Source organism: Bufo bufo, chromosome 1 (assembly GCF_905171765.1).
Source record: "Bufo bufo chromosome 1, aBufBuf1.1, whole genome shotgun sequence".
Lineage (NCBI taxonomy): Eukaryota > Metazoa > Chordata > Amphibia > Anura > Bufonidae > Bufo > Bufo bufo.
Window position 1 is genome coordinate 288,168,739 of NC_053389.1, and position 21,677 is coordinate 288,190,415.

Below are 21,677 nucleotides of genomic sequence, written 5' to 3' on the forward strand. Positions count from 1 at the left end.
TAAGAAAACTAGAGCAGCAGCATATAATTAAATGTATGTACAATGCCACATATCAGAAAGCCCACATTATAGCAAAAGCCACCATATTGTTACTCCAGACAAAAAGGTCCTGATTGGGCCCCACAGCCAATGCCATGGCTATAGCTATGCCCATGACGATATCGGAGCAGACATTCTGTAACTAGGATCCATTTCCGGGCATTAAGTTTGGGATTCTCTGTGGATTGCTCTGGTCTGAAGTTTTTTTTTTTTTTTTTTGGGCTGCGTCCTTAGAATAGGACTGGAAGGGGGGCAGGATGGGGCTAGCACAGCCTCCCATGAAATAATGAGAAAGACAGACAGCACAGTCCCACCCACCCCATCTCTGCTCTCTGCTAACTTCTCCTGTGCCCCTCAGATTTCTTCAGACTATCCCAGAGGCTGAAGCTCTCTCCTCTCTTGTCCAAAGGTATGGATTCCTCTGCTCACAACTTTTTAAACTTGTGCTGGACTGTCTAACGGTCTATAAAACTACAAGATTAACTTGTACCATAGAAACTCTAGGGAGCAGCTATAATCTGCAATCTGATTGTAGGTGTGTCACAGATGTAGCAGAGCTGATTTTGTCATTTTACATAGCACTGCAGGTAGACCTTTAAAAATGCAAACTATCCATTCAGCTCTGCTATATCTGTTCCTCTATACAAGGTAGCAGCATTGTAAATGTCTATTTTAGTTATATGATGACGTATAATTTATTTAGCACCAATATATTCTGCCGCGGTGTAGGCATGCTTTACCACATCTCTTCTCAGTTTCACAGGAAACCAACCTATCTTTAATTGCCGTGTACAATATGAATGCAATGAAAATAATCCCTCATTTTACTATAGGATTGCATTGCCTCATGCATGGGCGTAAGGGGGTTAATAGGGGCAACTCTTCATTGGGTTTGCCTCTTAAAATTCCATTGTGATAAGGAATGAAGTTTGCTGTGGATAAGGAGGAAGAATCTGAACAATCCGCTCAGGAGAACCCTTCATCTGTGATAGCGGCAGCAAGGGCAATGTTAGGAATGTCCAGCTGCATTAAAGCAATGGGATATGATGTGTGTGTGTGTATATATATATATATATATATATATATATATATATACACACACACACACACACGCCTCAACCTACTCCAGAGAAGTATAGGGATAAGATACAGATTCAGCCCTGCTACACTTGTATCTATCACACTAGTCTCCAGATCTGATAGTACTTGTATAGTTACAGTATAATGTATATTTCATGTGTGGAAAGGCTTCCTCTGTATTTCATTGATTACTCTATCTATCTATAATCTATCTATATATCACCTATGTCAGTTTAGTCTTTATCATCAATAGGTTCCATTTGGTAAGATATGGTGTTAGCAGAACTAATATAACAAGAATACAATAGGCATAAAATACCATAAGCATGAGAGATAACAAAAGAAATGTAGCAGAGCTGAGTTTCTCACTTGCCACCTCCGAATCTGGTGACATTGCAATGTATTATCTATGGAACTGTTGCTAAACCTACTAAAGAATTCCCCAGCACGCAAACAATGCAGTCTTAGTGTTCAATGACCAATTCGGCTCTGCTACATTTAAGCTCATAGTAAAATTGGGAAAACAACATCTGTAAAAGCAAAGAGCTGCAGCTGTGCACATAAATTGTGGTTGTCAATGCGTGGCAGGTTCCTCTACAGTGCAGGGGGGGGGATAAAAGGGTTAACACAAGCATTGTCTGCCACATAAGCAAAAAAGGGGGGAAGGGTGGGATGGGAGAAGGGGGGGGGGGGGGGAGTACTGTTATATGGGAGAGAGAATCAACTTTACAAAGTTGCTGGAAGCCCCACCCTGCCTGGCCCCCCTCTCACATTACTCAGGCTCGGAGGAATGCTCGGTGCTATAGCAACATGGTCAGGTCCTCCTTTACCGGCCGATCCTCATCATTGTAGGCTGGGATGGTCAGAGTAGTTGGTCTCTCCAGGTCAAGCCTTCATTTAAGGCCCATTTCCCACATAGGATCCAATAAAAAGGAGAATCCTGATTGTCAGCTCTATTGTTTTATCCTTATCCTTTTTACATCTTTTTTTTTCTCTCTCTCTCTTTTATAGGGGGGGTGGTTATCTATTTATTTTTTTACTTTTTCATTTAATTGAGTTGACACAGATTTTTTTTTTACAGGTTGTTAAATATGTTGTAAGATTTCTTTTTTGTATTACAAACGCCCTTTTAAGTCCTGTTTGAACCAACCTCTCCTAGCTAAGGGCAGGAGTGGTGTTCACTGTCAGCACCCCAGCCTGTAAACTCTGGATGTGTAGTGATTAGGCCTCCCACACCCCATCATATGCATTTTGTGGTCTGTAGATTGCGGATCCACAAAATAAGGATGCGGTCCATGTGCATCCCGCAACCATGAACATTGCAGCTCCCCTCCACAAACAGTTGGGTGGGGGGGTGGGGGGGTCTCCTAGTATTGGGGCTTCCAGAAATATCTTTTAAGAAGGCATCCATAGACCAGGATCACACAGTGTGGTCGCTGGAAAGATATTTCATTTTTATTGGATCGCAATTAATAACAGTTAAGGTCAGGTTCACATGGTGCAGTTTTAGAGATTTTAACCCATAAAAATTGAAAAAGGAAGAGAAGTGTTATTATTTGCAATATTTCTGACCTTCCTATGGAATCCTCAAAAACTGAACCATGTGAACCTGGCCTAAAAGAAAGTCTTTGGGAACAAAGTGGTAACCCCCTGTATGAATAGTGTGATGGAAACCAGATATGTAACTTGAAACTTCTGGATCTTGATGGAAAAAGTGCTTACAGGGTTCCCCTAACGACCTTACATAATATCAAGCAGTGGGATCTCGTAGGCTCCTTTACACGAAAACAAGCATTCATATGTACGCTTATCCAATAAATGTCCTGATCCTCGGCCTGTGTAAAAGGGTAAATAGTACTGATACAAAGCATCAGAAAATTATATAAAAATTCTGTTTTTATTTTGTTAATATATTAAACCAGTAAAATAAAGAAAAGGGTCACATTTTTTAGAAAAGGCTCTTGGCAGTCCTTATTAGCATTTATTCTTAAAGAGGACCAGTCACCACTCCTGACAAGCCTATTTTAATAGCTTCATGCATTCCCTGTGTAATAACAATTCTGGAACATCTACACTTATGGCTCTATGTTGTGCCATTCCTTTATTATTTCTACTAGAAGTTATGAAGGAATTGCTAGCAGTCTGCAGTAAGGGTACAGAGGGTAGGTAACCAGTTGGGGGGGGGGGGGGTGTACCTGCACAGTCTGACCATGGCAGCACTGATTGGATAGAGTGAGTCTGTGCAGGTACACACCCCCAACTGGTTACCTCCCCTCTGTACCCTTACTGCAGACTGCTAGAAATTCCTTCATAACTTCTAGTAGAAATAATAAAGGAATGGCACATCATACAGACATAAGGGTAGATTCTCCAGAATTGTTATTACACAGGGAATGCATGAAGCTATTAAAATAGGCATCTCAGGAGTTGTGATAGGTCCTCTTTAAAGGTGTTGTTTTATGGAGACCTCAGATAAAAGCTGTTTCTGTGATCAGTTGATCATGGTTCTGGCTTCCGAATCCTCCAGATATCATTTTTGGGAAGCTGCGGCTACAGTGGCCACTGCAGGTGAAATATAGTACTACAGGTTGGCCACTAAAATGAACAGATATCCATGCAGCACATGGATGCACCAGGTCTTCCAGAGTGGGACACAGTTAGTGGCTATTCATGTTGATTTATTGAGGAGGAGGTGTTATAATGGGATATATAGCAACGTATTTTCTTGATATGAAAACCCCTTTAATTCATAATTTCCAGGCATCCCCCGTTGTGTAGAACAGAGATTCCTCTACATCAGGCATGCTCAACCTGCGGCCCTCCAGCTGTTGCAAAACTACAACTCCCAGCATGCCCGAACAGCCTACAGCTATCGGCCTACAGCAGGGCATTGTGGGAGTTGTAGTTTTACAACAGCTGGAGGACCGCAGGTTGAGCATGCCTGCTCTACATACATCAAACTTTTCTGACCTACATAAGGCAATCACCAGAAAACAATTAGCAGCATATGAAGAACATCTCGGCATATGAAGAACACTAATTCTAAAGCTGAATTTGGAAATGTTTGACAGATGATCTGCAATCCTTAGGGGACTAGGAGTGGGAAAAGTTTCATGGACTCAGTTGATATAAGGCCAGCAGCCATAATTCTCTTGAGTGGCTGGTCAGTCTCTGTAGACAGATAATTTCGATAGACTTGTATGGTATTTATCACTATGATCTCATAGCAACATGTGAGCAAACCTCATAAAAGTTCAAATTAGCATCCTTTGTTTTAATATGTGTGTGTGTGTATATATGTATATATTTAATATAAAAATACTAAAATTAATTTAGAAATATGACATAGCTTTAAAAGCACCATAGAATAATACTATTAGATATACAGTAGTATATAAGGTAAACATACAGGCATGTGACATCTGCCTGATCATAACTAATCTTGATGGTGTTTCTTCTCAAGGCTTGATTTACAACCATGCCATGCTCCTCTCCTCCACACACTTCAGTGGGCGATGACGTTGGTGATCATATATACATACAATCCCATTTCACAGGTGTATTTTATTTAGGCTTCAGACCAAGATAAATTTCCTGTTTCTTCATTCCTTAGCTCAAGATGATCACACCTCTGAGAACTTGAGTAACTATTTACTTTATGTCTATAAAATATATGGTTTTACAGGAACAACTTTTTCCATTTGTGCAAAACAACCTCAAAGTTCAATATGAGGTGCAACTGTGGAAGATATGAACAGATTATGTATCTTACTGATTTCTTCTGTTAAATTGACCATTGGCATAAGAAATCTATAAATTCCATGTAAACATGCTGTTCAACAGCTTTGTTCTGGTTCCATGGGGAAAAAAACATTTATATTCTTGGAAATATCTCTTCATGTATTGTACATCCCTTTCCTGAAAGGCATTCTAATTAATAAAAAATTGTAATGCATGTCATATGGTGGCCAGCACATGGCTCCTTCCTAAATCTTATAGATCTCATTGGAATCTTGCACATTCCTCTCCATTGATGTCTGTGAGGAGTGAAACCACTAAAAATAAAGGAATGCAGGTCACAGGACCCCCATTCTCCCTATAGGTGAGCGTCCTATGACCTGCATTCCTTTATTACCTGTCAAGCATTTGTGGCAAATCTTTTGGATATGTCATAAGTGTTTATGATGAGAATACCCCAAACCATTTTATAGCATTCATAAAGCTTAATGCTGGCCATACATGCTACATAATAATCAACTGATTTTGTTATCCCGCAGTTGCATGTTTGTTTGGACCGAATAATGATTAGTAGAGAACAAAAATATTAAAAACCACTGGTAAAAAAAAATCGATTAGCTTTTATTCACTAGAAGTGTATAAAAGTGTAAGTGTATGGAGGTTTAGCTAAAAGGTAAGGATTAGAAAATGGATTTCCCAAAAATTCAATCTGCAGCCACAGTATCAAGACACAGGCCAAGCAAACATGTTTATTTTAATAGAGAGAATAAGGTATGCCATACACCTTTGGCAGTCCAAAATATTTGACATTCAGGGAAAGTTGAGAAGCCCAAATTCACATTATTTCATGGGCTAATCCCACCAAAATCCAGTTTTTCTAAGGTTAATGGCCAGATTTAGTCATAGCATGGTTTTCGACATGTATGTCTGCCGTGGTATATGGGCTCCCTTACAAATTAGATGTTCCAATGACAATGATCATCTGCCTGTAGTCTAATGTGCAATCTCCACCAACAGCAGATGTAGGTAATATCCATTACGTTAAGACCTCCTTCCTTACCTCAACCATTGAGATCCATAATTCTCATGGGAGATAAACTACTGCCAAAGCACTCTGACAGCATCTCCACAGCAAAATACAGTAGGTGGCATTGGACCAAACCTTAACCACCCTGACCAGGGCCAATTGTATGTTCTCTGCTGCCTGAGGCAAAAATTCAAATGGCACTACATACCTCTTACATCCAGTGTTGTCTCCTCTAATGTTAATGTTCTCTTTCATCATCTCCTCGAATGGGAGCAGACCGCCATGATAAGTTTTTTCAGGTGCATCCTATCTATGCAAAGTTTGCCACACAGACATCTTAGGTTCCTCATTTTCCCCATCATCCTTCCCACCCTGGTGCCCCCAACAGTGCCATCCTGCTGCTACCCCAATACTGTGCTCCAATACCAATGCCCCCAAATAATATACTGCAGAAATAACAGTGCCATACACCCACACATTGTGCTCCCCAAAGCCCCAACAATAGTGCTAATTCTCTCCTAGAGTGCCCTCATTAGTAATAGTGCCCTCTACAGTGCCCCCAATAGTGATAATGCTCCCCAAGAGTACCTCCATTAGTAGCAATGCCCTCCATATTGTGCCTAATAATAATAATGCCCCTACAGAATTTATAATGCCCCCTGCAGTGCCCCTTTGTTTTTAATATCCCCTTACATTTAAAACTCCCCTGTACAACCACCTGTATTATAATACCCCCCTATAGTGTCAGTGTGCATAATGTTGCCCCTATAGTGCCAGAATATATAATGATCCCCCGTACCCAAGTAGTGACAAGATATGTAATGCTCCACTGCTTGCCCCCGTAGTGCCAGTATATGTGTAGTTCCACTGTCCTCCTGTAGTGCCAGTATATAATGCTCCTCCATCCCCCCCATAGTGCCAGTATATAATGATCCCCCATATTATCTGTAGTGCCAGTATATTTAATGCTCTTCCGCCCACCCCCATAGTGCCAGTGTATGTAAGGCTCCCTTTTCCCCCTGTAGTGCCAGTATATAATGTTCCTCCAATCCCCCCTGTAGTGCCAGCATATAATACTGCTCCTCCCTAGTGCCAGTATATAATACTGCTCCTCCCTAGTACCAGTATATAATGCTCCCCCCATAGTACCAGGATATACTGCTCCTCTTGTAGTGCCCCTATATATTTCCCCTCTCCGCAGTGACAGTATACAATGCTCTTCCATACTCCCCATAGGCCCAGTATATGATGCTCCTCCTTTAGTGCCCATATATATAATGTTCCCCCATAGTACCAGTATATAATGCCCCCACTTGCAGTGCCAGTATATAATGCTCCTCCCCCCCCCTCCCAGTGTCCCCAGTAGTGGAACTGTTTAGTATTAAACAACTTGCCTCACTCCCATTCCCCGCCAACCTGTGGCCTGATTTGCTGTGTCCCGGCACTGGCAGTCCGGTTGACATTACCACTCCTGCACCGGGTCTTGCGCAATGACATTATCACACAAGAACCAGTGCAGGAGCTCACATGATGTCATTGTGACCTTTGCATCATTCTACTGCCTTATAGGCTTCAGGCCTAGCATCCTGAGTCCTATGAGGTTGAACTTCGAGGACAGGAGCCAGAGGCCATAAACTGCCATCCCCTAGAGGCCCTGACTCTGAAGTTCATAGAGTATTGACACATAGAGTGACACCCAAAACTATCAGAAAAGGTAGCTTATTCTTTGACAGTTAAAAGGTTGAACTTGATGACCGTGTGTCTTTTATCTACTTGAGTAACTATGTAAAGTTGGGAAGATTCCTGGATGAAGGTCTGAACTTCTGAGATATTCAATATTAACTTATAAATTCGTATGCAAGAACATTATTAAAATGGAAAAACAGAAAACTTCCTCTCCACTATTTGAGAGGAACGGATGCAAAACCCAATGACCAAACGGGTTAATGGCTACATTTGCTTCATCTTCAATGATGAATCCAGCCAATGTGTATTTCTCTGTCCATGAAGTGTACAAAGTGAAATGTTTCCAGACATAGATGAGGCTCAAGAAGAAGTCTCTTTCATAAACTTAGTTTACTCTTCTGAAATAAACTTGTTTTTTCCTTGCTCTGAGATCATGACGAGCTGAGGTTTGTTTGCTACAGGACACGTTTACCTCTATTGGACCTTCCAACCAAAATACAAGTTCTGTACCTCTGTGTCAATGAGTTTAACATATGAGAACCATTTTTGTTGATACATTGGGGTCCAACCAAATATTTAAGGGTCAATTCATCCAGGTTTCCTATACGTGTTATGCATCAGCACATATTTTGCCATAAAGTTGCACTAGTAGCACTCTTCAAAGTATATGAGATAAATAAATTTTGCAAGGGATTTTTAAATATCACTTTTCTGCACATTCAAGTGGATCTGCTTTTTATTTTTAGTTATCTTAAATATTGGAAATTACACAGTCTTGAAATTGGTCATGAAGAGGACTCTACTGCTAAAACTTGCCAGCTAACTGATTTTAAGGACAGCAATAATACACCTTCAATAGCTGTTGGCCAAAAGCACGTTTGGCCAACAGTTATTCTGCATGAATCCCCATTCACATGAAAGCACAACTCAGCAGAGCGTGTATGTGCTCTTTATGGAAAAGAGGTGAGAATATCAGACAACCCTGCAGGCGGCTTATCTCCACTTTTTCCTCTGTCATCAACTGTTGGTGGAGATTTGGCACATCCCCATACACATAACATAGTTGGCCAGTCCTATTATTGTACTCAATGAGTGACAGCAGTAGGTCTCTACACAACTGCGGATATACAACATTGTTAGTAGTCCAGGCATGGTCATGGTCTGAGTCATATATTAAGCTGGATATATGCAATATATGCTATATGATTTCCACAGGCTGAAGGCTTGTTCAACCACCAGTTTTCTCTCTCCACCATACCCTTCCCAATACACATGCTGATCATGCATGTGTCCTGAACAAGGAGAGGGGAGAAAACTGCTGCCAGATACCTTTTAACAATGGCTTATGTCCCAAGAACAAAAGGATAGGTCGGTCGAAATCCCACTGCCTGATGCTTATCTCCTCTGACATCTGCTCTTGAGATGCCTCCATGCACATTAGATGGTCATCCGGTCCCGTCAAAATAGGAGGATTTGGCTGAGATTTATCTAATGTGTATGACCAGCTTCAGGCCTCTTTTAGATAATTCCTGTATTTTATTATCAGTTACTTCCACCTTTGACTACTAAAAGGCAGAGGGAATATAAATTATTCCCTAAGGGGGCAATCACATGACCATGGTTTTAGTCTGCATCCGTTCCCCCCACCCACCATGCCAAATTCTTGACCTAACCCCTCCAGCCAGACGTGTAACTTGACCAGCATGCACTTTCTATAATACCAGTGTTTTCTTATGTAGTAGAAGGGTCTTTGGGCACCCTCAGGCCCCTGGGCCCGGTAGCGACTGCTACCTCGGCACCCCCTACAGTAACGCCCCTGGCTTTACATAATAGGGCTTGCTTAGCAGCAGTTTGAACATTAGTAATCTATCATGACCTAATAGACCTAGATAATTTATTTTATTAAGAGGAATAGAAATGTCTCTATGATTTTGAGACATTACAAATGCTCCTGTGATTTTAGAATGTGTATGCGCACCTACATTCGATGGGAGTCGGGAATACTACATTCCTGACCAGGGATTCAGGGAATAGGACTAAGGCTACTTTCACACCAGCGTTTTCCCTTTGCCCTATTGAGATCCGTCTTAGGGTTTTAATAGTGGAGAAAAACGCTTCGGTTTTGTCCCCATTCATTGTCAATGGAGACAAAACTGAACTGAAGGGAGTGCACCGGAATGCGTTCCATTCCATTTCATTGCGTTCCCATGACGCACACATGCAAGCAGCGTTTTTGAGTGCCTCTTGGGATGCGAAGCAAGACGGATCCGTCATGACTCCATTAATGGTGATGGATCGGTTTTCTCTGACACAAAAGAAGAACGGATCCGTCCCCCATTGACTTACAATGGTTTTAGAGACCGATCCGTCATTGCTAGGTTAAAGATAATATAACCGGATCCGTTCATAACGGATGCCGACGGTTGTAGTATTATGACGGAAGCGTTTTTGCTGATCCATGACGGATCCAGCAAAAACGCTGGTGTGAAAGTAGCCTAATTATTCCAGATAGTGAGGGGCACTCGATGGTAGTGACCTTGGAGCAATTGCCCCTTTTACCCTTGTTATAAACCAACCCTGGCTACACAGATGAGTGATAGACTTTTTATACCTGCGTTTTATACCTGTGTCACTCCCCTCAGATTTAATTAGATTATAGTGTTAGTAAGAAAGCTTTCAACAAGGTACCTGAAAATATGGGGGAGCACCGCAGTCATCGCAGCCCTGGTGTTGCTTTTGGTTAGCGAAGGTGTTTTCGCTCTCTGATGTGAAATGTGATTAAATAATCTTGTTTATTTTTGAGCTGCGGACATAAAGCATGTACTCCCAGCATGCATGTAATGAGTGCAAGGAAACGGCCAAATAAAACAGGGTGCCCCAGCCTGTGCAGAGATGACCAGGGCATCGGGAGTAAAGAGAGCTGCCAAAAGTGGCAGTAATTTTCCACCCAGACACTCATGAAAGCTAACAAAGCTGAACTGACCTCAACCTGAAACACTGCACAGAGGAGAGATCCCTGGCCAGGGAAAATCCAATGAAAGGAAGTTTTTTTGGCCGACTCCATCTGACCACTTTACAAAGTGTACTGGGAATGAAAATGAACATTTGTAGGTCGATCTATTTCAAAGTACTTCAGTAAAATCTCTAGTTAATCAGATATGATGTAACATAAAGTGACCCGTGAAGCGTCAGCAAAGTTTGCAATGAAAATTTGTCCTAAGGCTACTTTCACACCTGCGTTTAGGTCGGATCCGTCTGGTATCTGCCCAGACGGATCCGCACCTATAATGCAAACGCTTAGATCCGTTCAGAACGGATCCGTTTGCATTTTTTTTTTTGTTCATGATAATGCAAACAGATCCGTTTTGACTTTACATTGAAAGTCAATGGGGGACGGATCCGTTTGAAAATTGAGCCATACTGTGTCAACTTCAAACGGATCCGTCCCCATTGACTGAGGCTACTTTCACACTAGCGTTCGGGGCTCGCTTGTGAGTTCCGTTTGAAGGCTCTCACAAGCGGCCCCGAACGGATCCGTCCAGCCCTAATGCATTCTGAGTGGATGCGAATCCGCTCAGAATGCATCAGTCTGGCACCGTTTGTCCTCCGCTCCGCTCAGCAGGCGGACACCTGAACGCAGCTTGCAGCGTTCGGGTGTCCGCCTGGCCGTGCGGAGGCAAACGGATCCGTCCAGACTTACAATGTAAGTCAATGGGGACGGATCCGTTTGAAGATGACACAGTATGGCTCAATTTTCAAACGGATCCGTCCCCCATTGACTTTCAATGCAAAGTCAAAACGGATCCGTTTGCATTATCATGAACCAAAAAAAAAAAAAAAAAAATTTTTTTTTTTTTTTGTTCATGGTAATGCAAACGGATCCGTTCTGAACGGATCTAAGCGTTTGCATTATAGGTGCGGATCCGTCTGTGCAGATACCAGACGGATCCACACCTAACGCAGGTGTGAAAGTAGCCTTACATTGTAAGTCTGGACGGATCCGTTTGCCTCCGCACGGCCAGGCGGACACCCGAACGCTGCAAGCTGCGTTCAGGTGTCCGCCTGCTGAGCGGAGCGGAGGACAAACGGAGCCAGACTGATGCATTCTGAGCGGATCCGCATCCACTCAGAATGCATTAGGGCTGGACGGATCCGTTCGGGGCCGCTTGTGAGCCCCTTCAAACGGAGCTCACAAGCGGAGCCCCGAACGCTAGTGTGAAAGTAGCCTAAGTTCTAATGTAAAAAAGAATATTAAAAAGAATATTAAAATTATTTTTATTGTACTGTTAAAATGTAAAAAGAATAATAAAAAAAAAATCATAATTTCTACTGCCCAGTGCTGATGTCTGGTGGCTATGATTTCCTAAAGGCTCATACACGCAGCAAAGTCATGTTCATGGACTTAGTGAATGAGCAGCTTAATACTGAGCATTTACCTGAACATACTGAGATAGGGCCAGCATACACTGTGCATACACAAATTAGTCACTAGTGTTGCGTAACCTGTTTTTCCTTACTGGAGAACTCGAGAAAACCATGTTGCATGTAAAAAGAATGATTTATATGGGTTTTTCTTAATGCAACCGTTTTGCCCATTTAACTCAATGTATCAATGATGCAGCATGTCCTGAATGCATTGAGCAAATGGCATGTAAAATAAAATTCCTACAATAGGACATTGGGCCTGGCAGCAAGTTGTACCATGAATGATAGTTTGAAAGTGTCCTTACAGAATTATGGTATACACACAGTTCTATCACTACCATCTTACTAGGCCACTTTCAGGAATCAGATGGAAAGTCAAAGCAAATGTGTGCATGGTCATCACGGCATACATCTTCACTCTGCTCACAGCAACCTTTTATAGAACTTGCCTGATATTTCTTAATATTACAGTCCAGCTATGTTGTCTTCTTCCTCATCATTATTCTTCTGGTTATCACACCACAGTTCCTAATTCTCCTGGTTGGTGTGTCAGGACTTGTTTCATGCCCTGAGCTACATGCTTTTCCTGATTTTGCAGTACATATTCATACTTGACATACTGTATAAACCATAAACTCCAGTGAAAACCACAAAGTTTTTTTAACTAAAGCTCGCAGGGTCCAGAAAGTGGAGTTTGGCTGGATCCAAACAAATGTCTGTAGTTTATGCTCTGTGACATGCGGTAGGTCCCACCCACTACAAGTTTAGCAATGGAGCCTCCTGAATTCTAGATAAAGTTTAGAACACATTCATCACTCCTCTTGGTAGGTTAAACCAAAATTGTTAGACCAAGAATATTGCAACCTCTATAAGGTATTTATATGGAAGTGAATTTCTTGCGGGTTCACTATATTCATAACTTGATGATCAATAAAGTCTCATGCATCATTGTACACATTTGCTTTACATGTCACTCGACTTAAACTTGGATTTTTTTTTCAGATCTGGTTGCACAATGAGAGTCTGGATCTTCTTCGTCCTGTGCCTGGCTGGCAAGGCACTAGCTGCACCTGTAAGTATTCATTTATATACAATGAAATTCTCCTCTTCCTTGAATTTGATATAATAACTAACATAGTAGAGCTGAAAAAGGCAAAATACACTTTGGGTTTATTATCCTATACTGTTGATCTAGAGGATCTTTTCTGCTGTGGCCCAATCCATGTTCTATTGTGGACCAACAGAGAAGGATGCAGGGACTTGGCTTAATGGGTCAGACATAACTAACATAGTAGAGCTGAAAAAGGCAAAATACACTTTGGGTTTATTATCCTATACTGTTGATCTAGAGGATCTTTTCTGCTGTGGCCCAATCCATGTTCTATTGTGGACCAACAGAGAAGGATGCAGGGACTTGGCTTAATGGGTCAGACATAGCTCAGCAGAGCTATTGCCTCCTCTTTTTAGTTGATCCACTGCTGAACATGAATTGGGCCATGAGAGAAAAGATCTTGCTTTATTAAAGGTTTCCTTACATACAATCCCATGCTCAGTACTTCATGTACAGCATTTATGTGGCAATTTTCTTTTCGGACTTCATTTCAGTGTCCCATTGATGGTAATATATGTTATACCCTGGTGCTCACTAACTGTGTTCTCCTCTCTTTAAGCAGCAACAGGATGCTTTGCCAGAAGAGGAAGAGGTGATAGAAGATGTTGTGACTGAGGTTAGACAACTTAAATCTGACATCTATAGACCAGCAATTCCTCTGGACCTTCTTTGATTTTCATTCTTTGCATTTACAGGAGACAGTAGTAGGAGCAAACCCCGTGCAAATAGAAGTCGGAGAGTTTGATGAAGCAATAGATGAGGAAGAGGAACCCACCACACCTGAAAGTAAGGATTGCTTCCGGCTAATACTAAGCTTTGCAATATTCTGTATAGACATTTAATTCTGTAGGGGCAGAGAATATATCACAGAATATTTAGACCGGTTTCCAGAAAAAAATATATGCTTTAACAATGACAAACCTGAAGAAAACTAAGAAGACAGTTCAAGGACCTAAGACATGGGTGTACTTTGTAGTTTCAGTGTAATTTGAATTTTTAACCCTTAACTTGAAAAACACAACCTTCTTCTTTCTCTAAATTCTTATAAAACATTATGTCCAATAGACCCTTGCTTGAACCACCACTGCAAGCATGGCAAAGTGTGTGAAGTAGATGAGAACAACTCTCCAATGTGTGTGTGCCAAGATCCATCAACCTGCCCTGCAAGTGTAGGCGAGTTTGAGAAGGTAAGTCTTGAAATGGATTGTGTAGGTTGCATAGTAGCCAACTCTACTCAACCATCCGAAAAATAGATTTAGGCCAAGCCATCCTATTTATCTCATAGGCATCATAAAGACCAGTACTGTATTTGGAAGGTCTTGATCAATTTAATTCTCAACAAAGTTTATTATATATAGAATAAATACTAATTCTGACAAGTTGTCCAGTTGTCAGATTCAAGTTTGGGCCTGAAGCAACATATTTAGACTATTTGCACATTCCAAACTTGAAGTTGTTTGAATATGAATGAGAGAGATTGTGTGCGAGATAATGTGAATCAGTAAATGCAAAAATCAAGACTAAGACAGAGTGTTATTCACTTGTAGTATTACTGTTGAAACTTTATAATCATCTTTGTAAAAATCTTAAGGCTACTACTTTGCAGAAATTTCATTGATATTTGTGTGCCAGTTCTTTCAATATCATATCTCTTTAGGAAGGTATGCTAGCTAGATGCACAGTAGGTCAGAAGAAGCATATAGCATAAAAATACATACAGGATAGAGGAAAATGCCACTAAACAAGGGTTTATATACACCTTCAAATTACTGTTACATTCTTAGAACCCTTCAAACCCTTGTAAATGAAAGACTCGCCATAAAGTTCTTATGAAATAACCATCTTTCCCATTTCTTTCTCACATAGGTCTGTGCTACAGACAACAAGACCTATGACTCTTCCTGCCACTTCTTTGCCACCAAATGTACCCTGGAAGGAACAAAGAAAGGACACAAACTGCATTTGGATTACATTGGACCATGCAAATGTGAGTCACTATGGTCTTTATGGTCTTTATCCTCTATGCCAAAATCCAATTTCTAATGAAGCAACCAGTACAGGCTACAAAATTCTGCCAGTAACATTTCATAATTGATCAGTCCATTAGTGGGGGTCCTACAACTGTGATGTTAGAAAACCATCATGCAATTTTGTTTCCATTCGGCTCCAATTGACCAACTGTTGAGAAAAGCTGCTTGGAGCCAACAGGAGATACATTGGTAAATGCCTATGGTCTATGAAAGCCTCCCCTTCAACGATGATAACACGTTAAGTAATACTGTACGGGCAAACATATCAATAGTTTGGGTTTTATGAATCCAGTAGTCAGAAGAGATATTTGATACTTCTCCATTGGTTTGTAGTTAAAGCCACTACGTATTATAACCAAGGGTTGGGGGAGCAAGGAAAAAAAAAATAATGTAATTTACTTGACATGAATGATAAGGATGAAGTTATTTTAGAATACTTGCTCCAACATCTTGACTATAAACTCAGATTTTCCATTGCTGGGCCTCAGGGTCATTTCATTTTTGGTTGCTGGTTAGAGCATGTGCAGTTCCCATGAGGAAAGATGTCTTCTACATCTGCTGGGAGTCAAATATCTGCATACTGCTAGCTCAGCGCTCCAATTGAATGCAGCCAATGAACATCGCAGTTTCCCCTAGGGACTAAGTCCTAATGTGCTGAGATGTGTTCTAGCCTGCAATGTAATGTTTTATATGGAACATTCTGCTCATTCTAGGATAATAAACCTATTGTTAGATTTATACTTAAATTTACAACAATTCCAAGCTTACATCTCACAATGTTTGCTATATTAAAATGTGTAGGAGCTAGGAATTACTTTATTTTACAATGATACAACTCAACCCATTAACCCATAAAGCAGTGCCGCTTAGTGGGCTAGGATTATTGCATAATATGCAATTCCCACTAAATATTTTTTTATGATGAGGGAGGGGCTGATAAATTGCATATATATCTGCTCATTAGAGTTTATAGGTTGGGGTTACGAAAAAAAAAAGGACTATTGGTGGTATGTGTTTCTAGGTGAATCCAGATGAGGCATTACTCTCAGAACATTAGCTTAATCTGTTGAATCTAATAAGTTGCATGCTAGAAGATGCAGGGATGTCTGGAATTAGGAAAAGGCTCTGCTTTTTTCCATAAACAAATTAGAAAAAGGCTCTGCTTTTTTCCAGAAACAGCACCACTCTTGGCCATTGGCTATACCTAGTAATGCAGCTTGATTTGAATATAATAAAGGGTTGTATTCCACAAATAATTAAATATATCTAAACACCTATTGGGAGTCAATGTTCTGATTTATTATTGTCTGAAGAAGAAAAGTGCAGTGTTTGCTCATTCCTACACAAAATGCTGCCACTCCAAGGAAAAAGGTTTACCTGATGTTGTTCAAGAACTTAACAGTGCAAAACTCACTTTTGAAAAAGATACTTCCCTATGAGTATGTCAGTGACAACAGGCAGGATAATAGACATTCCTGCTTGGACAAAGAAAGCTCTATCAAGACTGGGAACGTTGGGCAGTCAACTTTGCTACAACAAAGACTGCCCTGTAAATGGGTCTTTCAGACTGACTGTGAGCACATTAACAGTGCCAACATTTCTGGGCAAAGTGAATGGTGTCAGCCACTATGCTGGTGCGTTTACTTGGTTCTGTTACTTACAAAGTACAGGACTAGGGTGAAGATTATCTGTGAAGGCCAAAGGCCGTTCATTGTATTCTCTGTCCAGTTAGACTAGATGAAAAACTGATTGTACACTTTTCTAAGCTGACTCCTTAGCAACGTCTGACAAAAATTCCTTGGGCCCACCACAGGAAATAAGAAAATGATTTTTAGAGCCATCTTTCATTTACGTGTGTATTCCCACTTTAAATTTCATCATACTGTTCATCATAATCTAATACAGTTTCTGTAAATCAATGCATAACAGAGCTTAGTGGCTATTGTGGTCATCTTATGCTGGACTTTTGGGGACCATTATTGTGATCCTCTGGTACTTTACTGTGTTAGTCCAACCTTCCTTCTTAGCTTACCATTTAAGCAAACATATTTATCTCCATTTTTCTTCTTCTTTTACAGACATTGCTCCCTGTGTGGACTCTGAGCTGAACGAATTCCCTCTGCGCATGCGTGACTGGCTTAAGAATGTCCTAGTCAGCCTCTATGAGCGTGATGACGAGAACAATTTACTCAATGAGAAACAGAAGATAAGGGTAATAAAACAGAAATATAACAATTCCATCTTATGTCTTGCATTGTATTTTATATGTATGAACAGACATGTTGTATCTACCACTACCCTCAGTCACATGATGATCCGGGGAAGAGAGCCTTGGATAAAAGAAGTGTTCAGATGGCCATAGATGTAATGATTAATGCTAGTGATAAATGACAATTGCTACTTGGACTTAAAAGTAATTGAGAATGCAGATATAGCAAAGAGGCTGAAATTAGCGATTGTCCCATTTTATCCAGAAAAAGTCCATTCACAGTTTTATTTCTATTGCCTTCCAAAACCTTCTGATCATGGGGATTCAGGGTGTTGGACCCCCACCAATCTGATACTGATGACCAATCAAATAGGTCATAAATGTATAAAGAGCCTGGTAAGGCAAAAAGAGTTTTTTTAACCTTTCAGCATATTTTCAACAGACCCTCGTAGCATGGCCAGATACGCAAAGGTAATTGTACTTATCTAATGCCTGCCGCTGAGTTCTAGTTCCATCACCTGGTCACGTGACGGCTGCAGTCAATGACTGGCTGCAGCGCCGATGTGTAACCCATATCACCCCTGCAGCAAGTCACTGTGACATAGCATACATCCAGCAATGCTGTGGGAGTCTGTGGAAAATGTGCTGAAAGGCGAACAACCCCTTTAAGGATCTATATGTCCTTCTAGACCCCTTCTCTTTTCTGTATCCTGGAAGACACTTAAAAGTAGTCTGTCGTTAGGAGTTTTGCTAATCAACCAAGTATAATGCCTCGTAGGGCTTGCAGAGTTGCTGGTTTCTCAAATAAAAAGCCTTTTGGTTCAATATGTAAACGAGCTGTTAAGTGCACCAATGGTTGGCTTAGCTCCTAAGTGCATCCTAGTACCTCCAATCTTCTGTTCAAGCCCCTTCTTCCCTTGACTTATTGAAAGGGCTAGGCATTTGAATCCACCTCTCACCCCCGGCCCTGTAATCTTGCGTCCGCATCGAGCAGTACAAAATGCTCTTCACGCTCTTCAAAAGAACTGTACCGCACATGCCCCAATGCCGGACTCCTTAAATTCTCGTTATCTTTAGATCCCATAGAATGGTTGAATCTTTGTATAGATTTATAAATGTCACTTTACAATAATGTAATATACAGGTAAAGAAGATCCATGAGAACGAGAAGCGTCTTGAAGCTGGAGAACACTCTGTTGAGCTCCTGGCACGTGACTTTGAGAAGAACTACAATATGTACATCTTCCCTGTGCACTGGCAATTTGGACAGCTGGACCAGCACCCCATTGATGGGTATGTTTTTTTTTGCTACTATTAACTTCCATTAATATTGAGGACAAGTAGAATACAAAATTCTGTAGCTTTTTTCCAAAAGATATTCTAAATTGTCTCATATGGAACAGATGCTATGTCATGTGAGACATTTTAGGCATATATCATGTAACTGAAACAAACATGTCCTACTTTTTTCAAATGATAAATCCATGGTTAATGTATTCTGTCCTTAGATACCTTTCCCACACTGAGCTGTCTCCTCTCCGTGCTCCTCTTATCCCCATGGAACACTGCACCACTCGTTTCTTTGAGGAATGCGATGTCGACAATGACAAATACATTGCTTTGGATGAATGGGCCAAGTGCTTTGGAATCAAGGAGCGTAAGTACAATTATAAGATTTCCAGGGTTGTACCAAATATAATTATGTCTATTACTGTACAAATGTCACCTACACTCACAGTGCAACAACTTGCCACATTGCAATGCTCGGTGGGGATCCGATTCCCTGGAGCCCCACTGATCATCTGTTAGAAGAGGCCGTGGCGCTCACCGGAGCTCCGGTGAATGTTAGTCTCTTCACAGCTTACCAAACACAGCGCCGTACATTGTATAGAGGCTGTGCTTGCTATTGCAGCTTAGCCCCATTCACCTGAATGCACCGCACCTAGGCCATATGACCGACATACAGTGACGTCACTAGCCTAGGAAAAGGCCTAAGTGTTCAAGGAGCGATGCAGCCTCTTCAAAAAGCTGATCGTTGGGGACCCTGGGAGTCAGACCCCCCACCTATCTAATATTTATTACCTATCCTGAGGATAGGTCCTCAGTATCAAATTTTCAGATAACCGCTTTAAGTGTGGAGAATTAGGACAAAAAGGTTCTTTAGGAAGTTAGAGAGTGGGGGTCATCTGCCAATACTTGTGGAGATTAATTCCATGTAATGCATAGAGGCAGACCTTCAGATTATCTGTGCTTTATGTAGACCTAGGTAAAACACTTGAGTTTTCAGAAAAATAGTCCAGACATAGTTGGTACTCCACAATGTAACCACACACAAAAAGACACAAGGACTAGTGTACCCACTAAGATGTGTGCTCTTTTTTGGAAAGCGTTAAAGCAACATATTGTATAATCTGGTACAATAAGCCAAACACCATCTCAACCCCTCTGCAATAAATGCTAGCTTTTTCTGAGCTCATAGATTAGAGGGAATAGTGCCCAGGGATGTAGCAAACCTACGTGCCGATTTATATGAGTAGATTATCGAGTTCATTATCCGCAACAAGCATTCATATGTTTGTTTGGGCGCCTGTGTAAACAGGGATGTGCTGCAGACAAACAATGAAACTCTATGGGGATGAATGATCGTAGTGATGATTATTCATCCCCATTGAGAGGACATTATTGCTGCATGTAAATGCTGGCAGTGATTGGGAATTAGCTGTTAATTTCTGATCACTGACCTTTATATCGGACTGTATAAATGAGCGCTAAAAACTTATCCCAGCTAATGGAAACCTAGCTCTTGCTGGATTAAGGTATGTTGGTTGTGAAAAAACAGAGCTGTTACCAATATCTGGACTAGATTAGAAATGTTATAGGGATATTGATCAAGGTCTCATGCTGGTAAAGGTTTTCCTGATTACGAATGATAAGAGCTCATTCTGCATGCTACCCACATTACTGCCCCATATTAAAGAAAAGAATCAAAAATGATGGTTGCTTGTCTTACAGACCACGTATGAAACATCTTAGAGACATGGTCACGTAGGTAGCCTTAAAGTAACAATAAAGAAACATGATGTAAAGTAACATGCACCATTTTTGTTTCTTGCAGAGGACGTGGATCAGAACATGATTGTCTAAGCGAAATCAATGGATTTTTGTCTCATCTGAAATTATTTGTGTAATATTTTATTTTGTATCTCCTCTTTCACATTTTAGTTTGTAAATTTGTCTCTCGGGGGGTTGGGCAGCAAAAAAAAATAAAATGGTGCTAACTTTAGAACAGATTCTATTAACGGTGCTGAGACCAACACAACAAGACGCCGTAGCGCATGGAGGAGATGACAGCGTGTCACCACTAGCTCAGAAATCCATTGTTTGACCAGATCAAATTTCTCTCTTTCTTTCACTCTTTTCTAATGTTTCCATCTGTCCAACTCCTGACTTCCACCTATTTCCTCTCTTCCTAAGAACAAAGATGAATAGAGCAGCTTACAGTGCTTGCTTCAAACCTCTTGTTGCCTATGTTCTCGTTATTTTCTATGGCTACACTAAACAGAGTGTTAAAGCAGGACTTTAACCCCTTCTCTGCTGGAGTAGCCCCCCAGGTTTTGCCGAGAGACTCTAGCAATGGAGGGGTTAACCCCTGACCGGTACGCAGGGGCGGGTGGTGGTATTTGATATTTGATGGGGCGGAGGTTCCATCAAGCACAAGACTGGTTCGCCTGGAATGTCAATGTTGATTTAGAGAGTTTGGCGTAAAAATCAAAACTGAGGCTCCTCAAAGAATAAAACATTGAAAAGTATTTCTTCCTCATATTTTGCATTCACGGAAACTGCTTCTTGTCACATGCTTTAATGTATAGATTAAAATAAAATATCATCATTATGATATATTCTTCTTACCCAAAGGTCCTGTAGTGTCAGGTGTTGGGACTCCAGACTGCATAGAGTAAAATGGATCTCAATCCAAGTGTATCCCCTTGAGGTTTCCTCTTAAAGGTGTTTAGGAAAGCAACTTCAAATTCCCAAAATAAAAACACTTCCACATGTTCCCCCTAGATGTAGCCAGTGCAGACCCCCTCGGTGTGCAGAACAACTTTTCTTGCTATGTCATCAATGTCTAACATAGGAAAAACTTCTGGTCAGTCCATTGTAAAGGAATTATATAAAATGTATAACTGTCTGGCACTACAACATACTGAAGTAAGTAATCACATATGGCATACAGCACCACCTCAGAAATAACCACATTAGACATTAAACCCCCCCCCCTTAAAAAAAAAAAAAAAAGTATTGTATAATAATGTAATCTTAGAACGGAACCCA

At 40.9% G+C, this 21,677-nt stretch overlaps 1 protein-coding gene across 2 annotated transcripts; it reads left to right on the plus strand.

Annotated features, from left to right (window-relative positions):
- The first annotated feature begins 306 nt into the window (after positions 1-306).
- SPARC (secreted protein acidic and cysteine rich) lies at positions 307-21,240 on the plus strand. Of its 2 annotated transcripts, none has more exons than XM_040440271.1 (10): positions 307-448; positions 12,998-13,067; positions 13,666-13,722; positions 13,802-13,892; positions 14,172-14,293; positions 14,973-15,093; positions 17,215-17,348; positions 18,490-18,638; positions 18,854-19,002; positions 20,461-21,240. In XM_040440271.1, the coding sequence occupies exons 2-10, from the start codon at positions 13,011-13,013 to the stop codon at positions 20,487-20,489; spliced, it is 909 nt and encodes a 302-aa protein (XP_040296205.1). In that variant the 5' UTR covers positions 307-448; positions 12,998-13,010; the 3' UTR covers positions 20,490-21,240. The 2 variants fall into 2 exon arrangements, with proteins under 2 accessions (XP_040296205.1, XP_040296210.1); XM_040440276.1 differs by having other exon boundaries at positions 308-448; positions 13,669-13,722.
- The last annotated feature ends 437 nt before the right edge of the window (positions 21,241-21,677 follow it).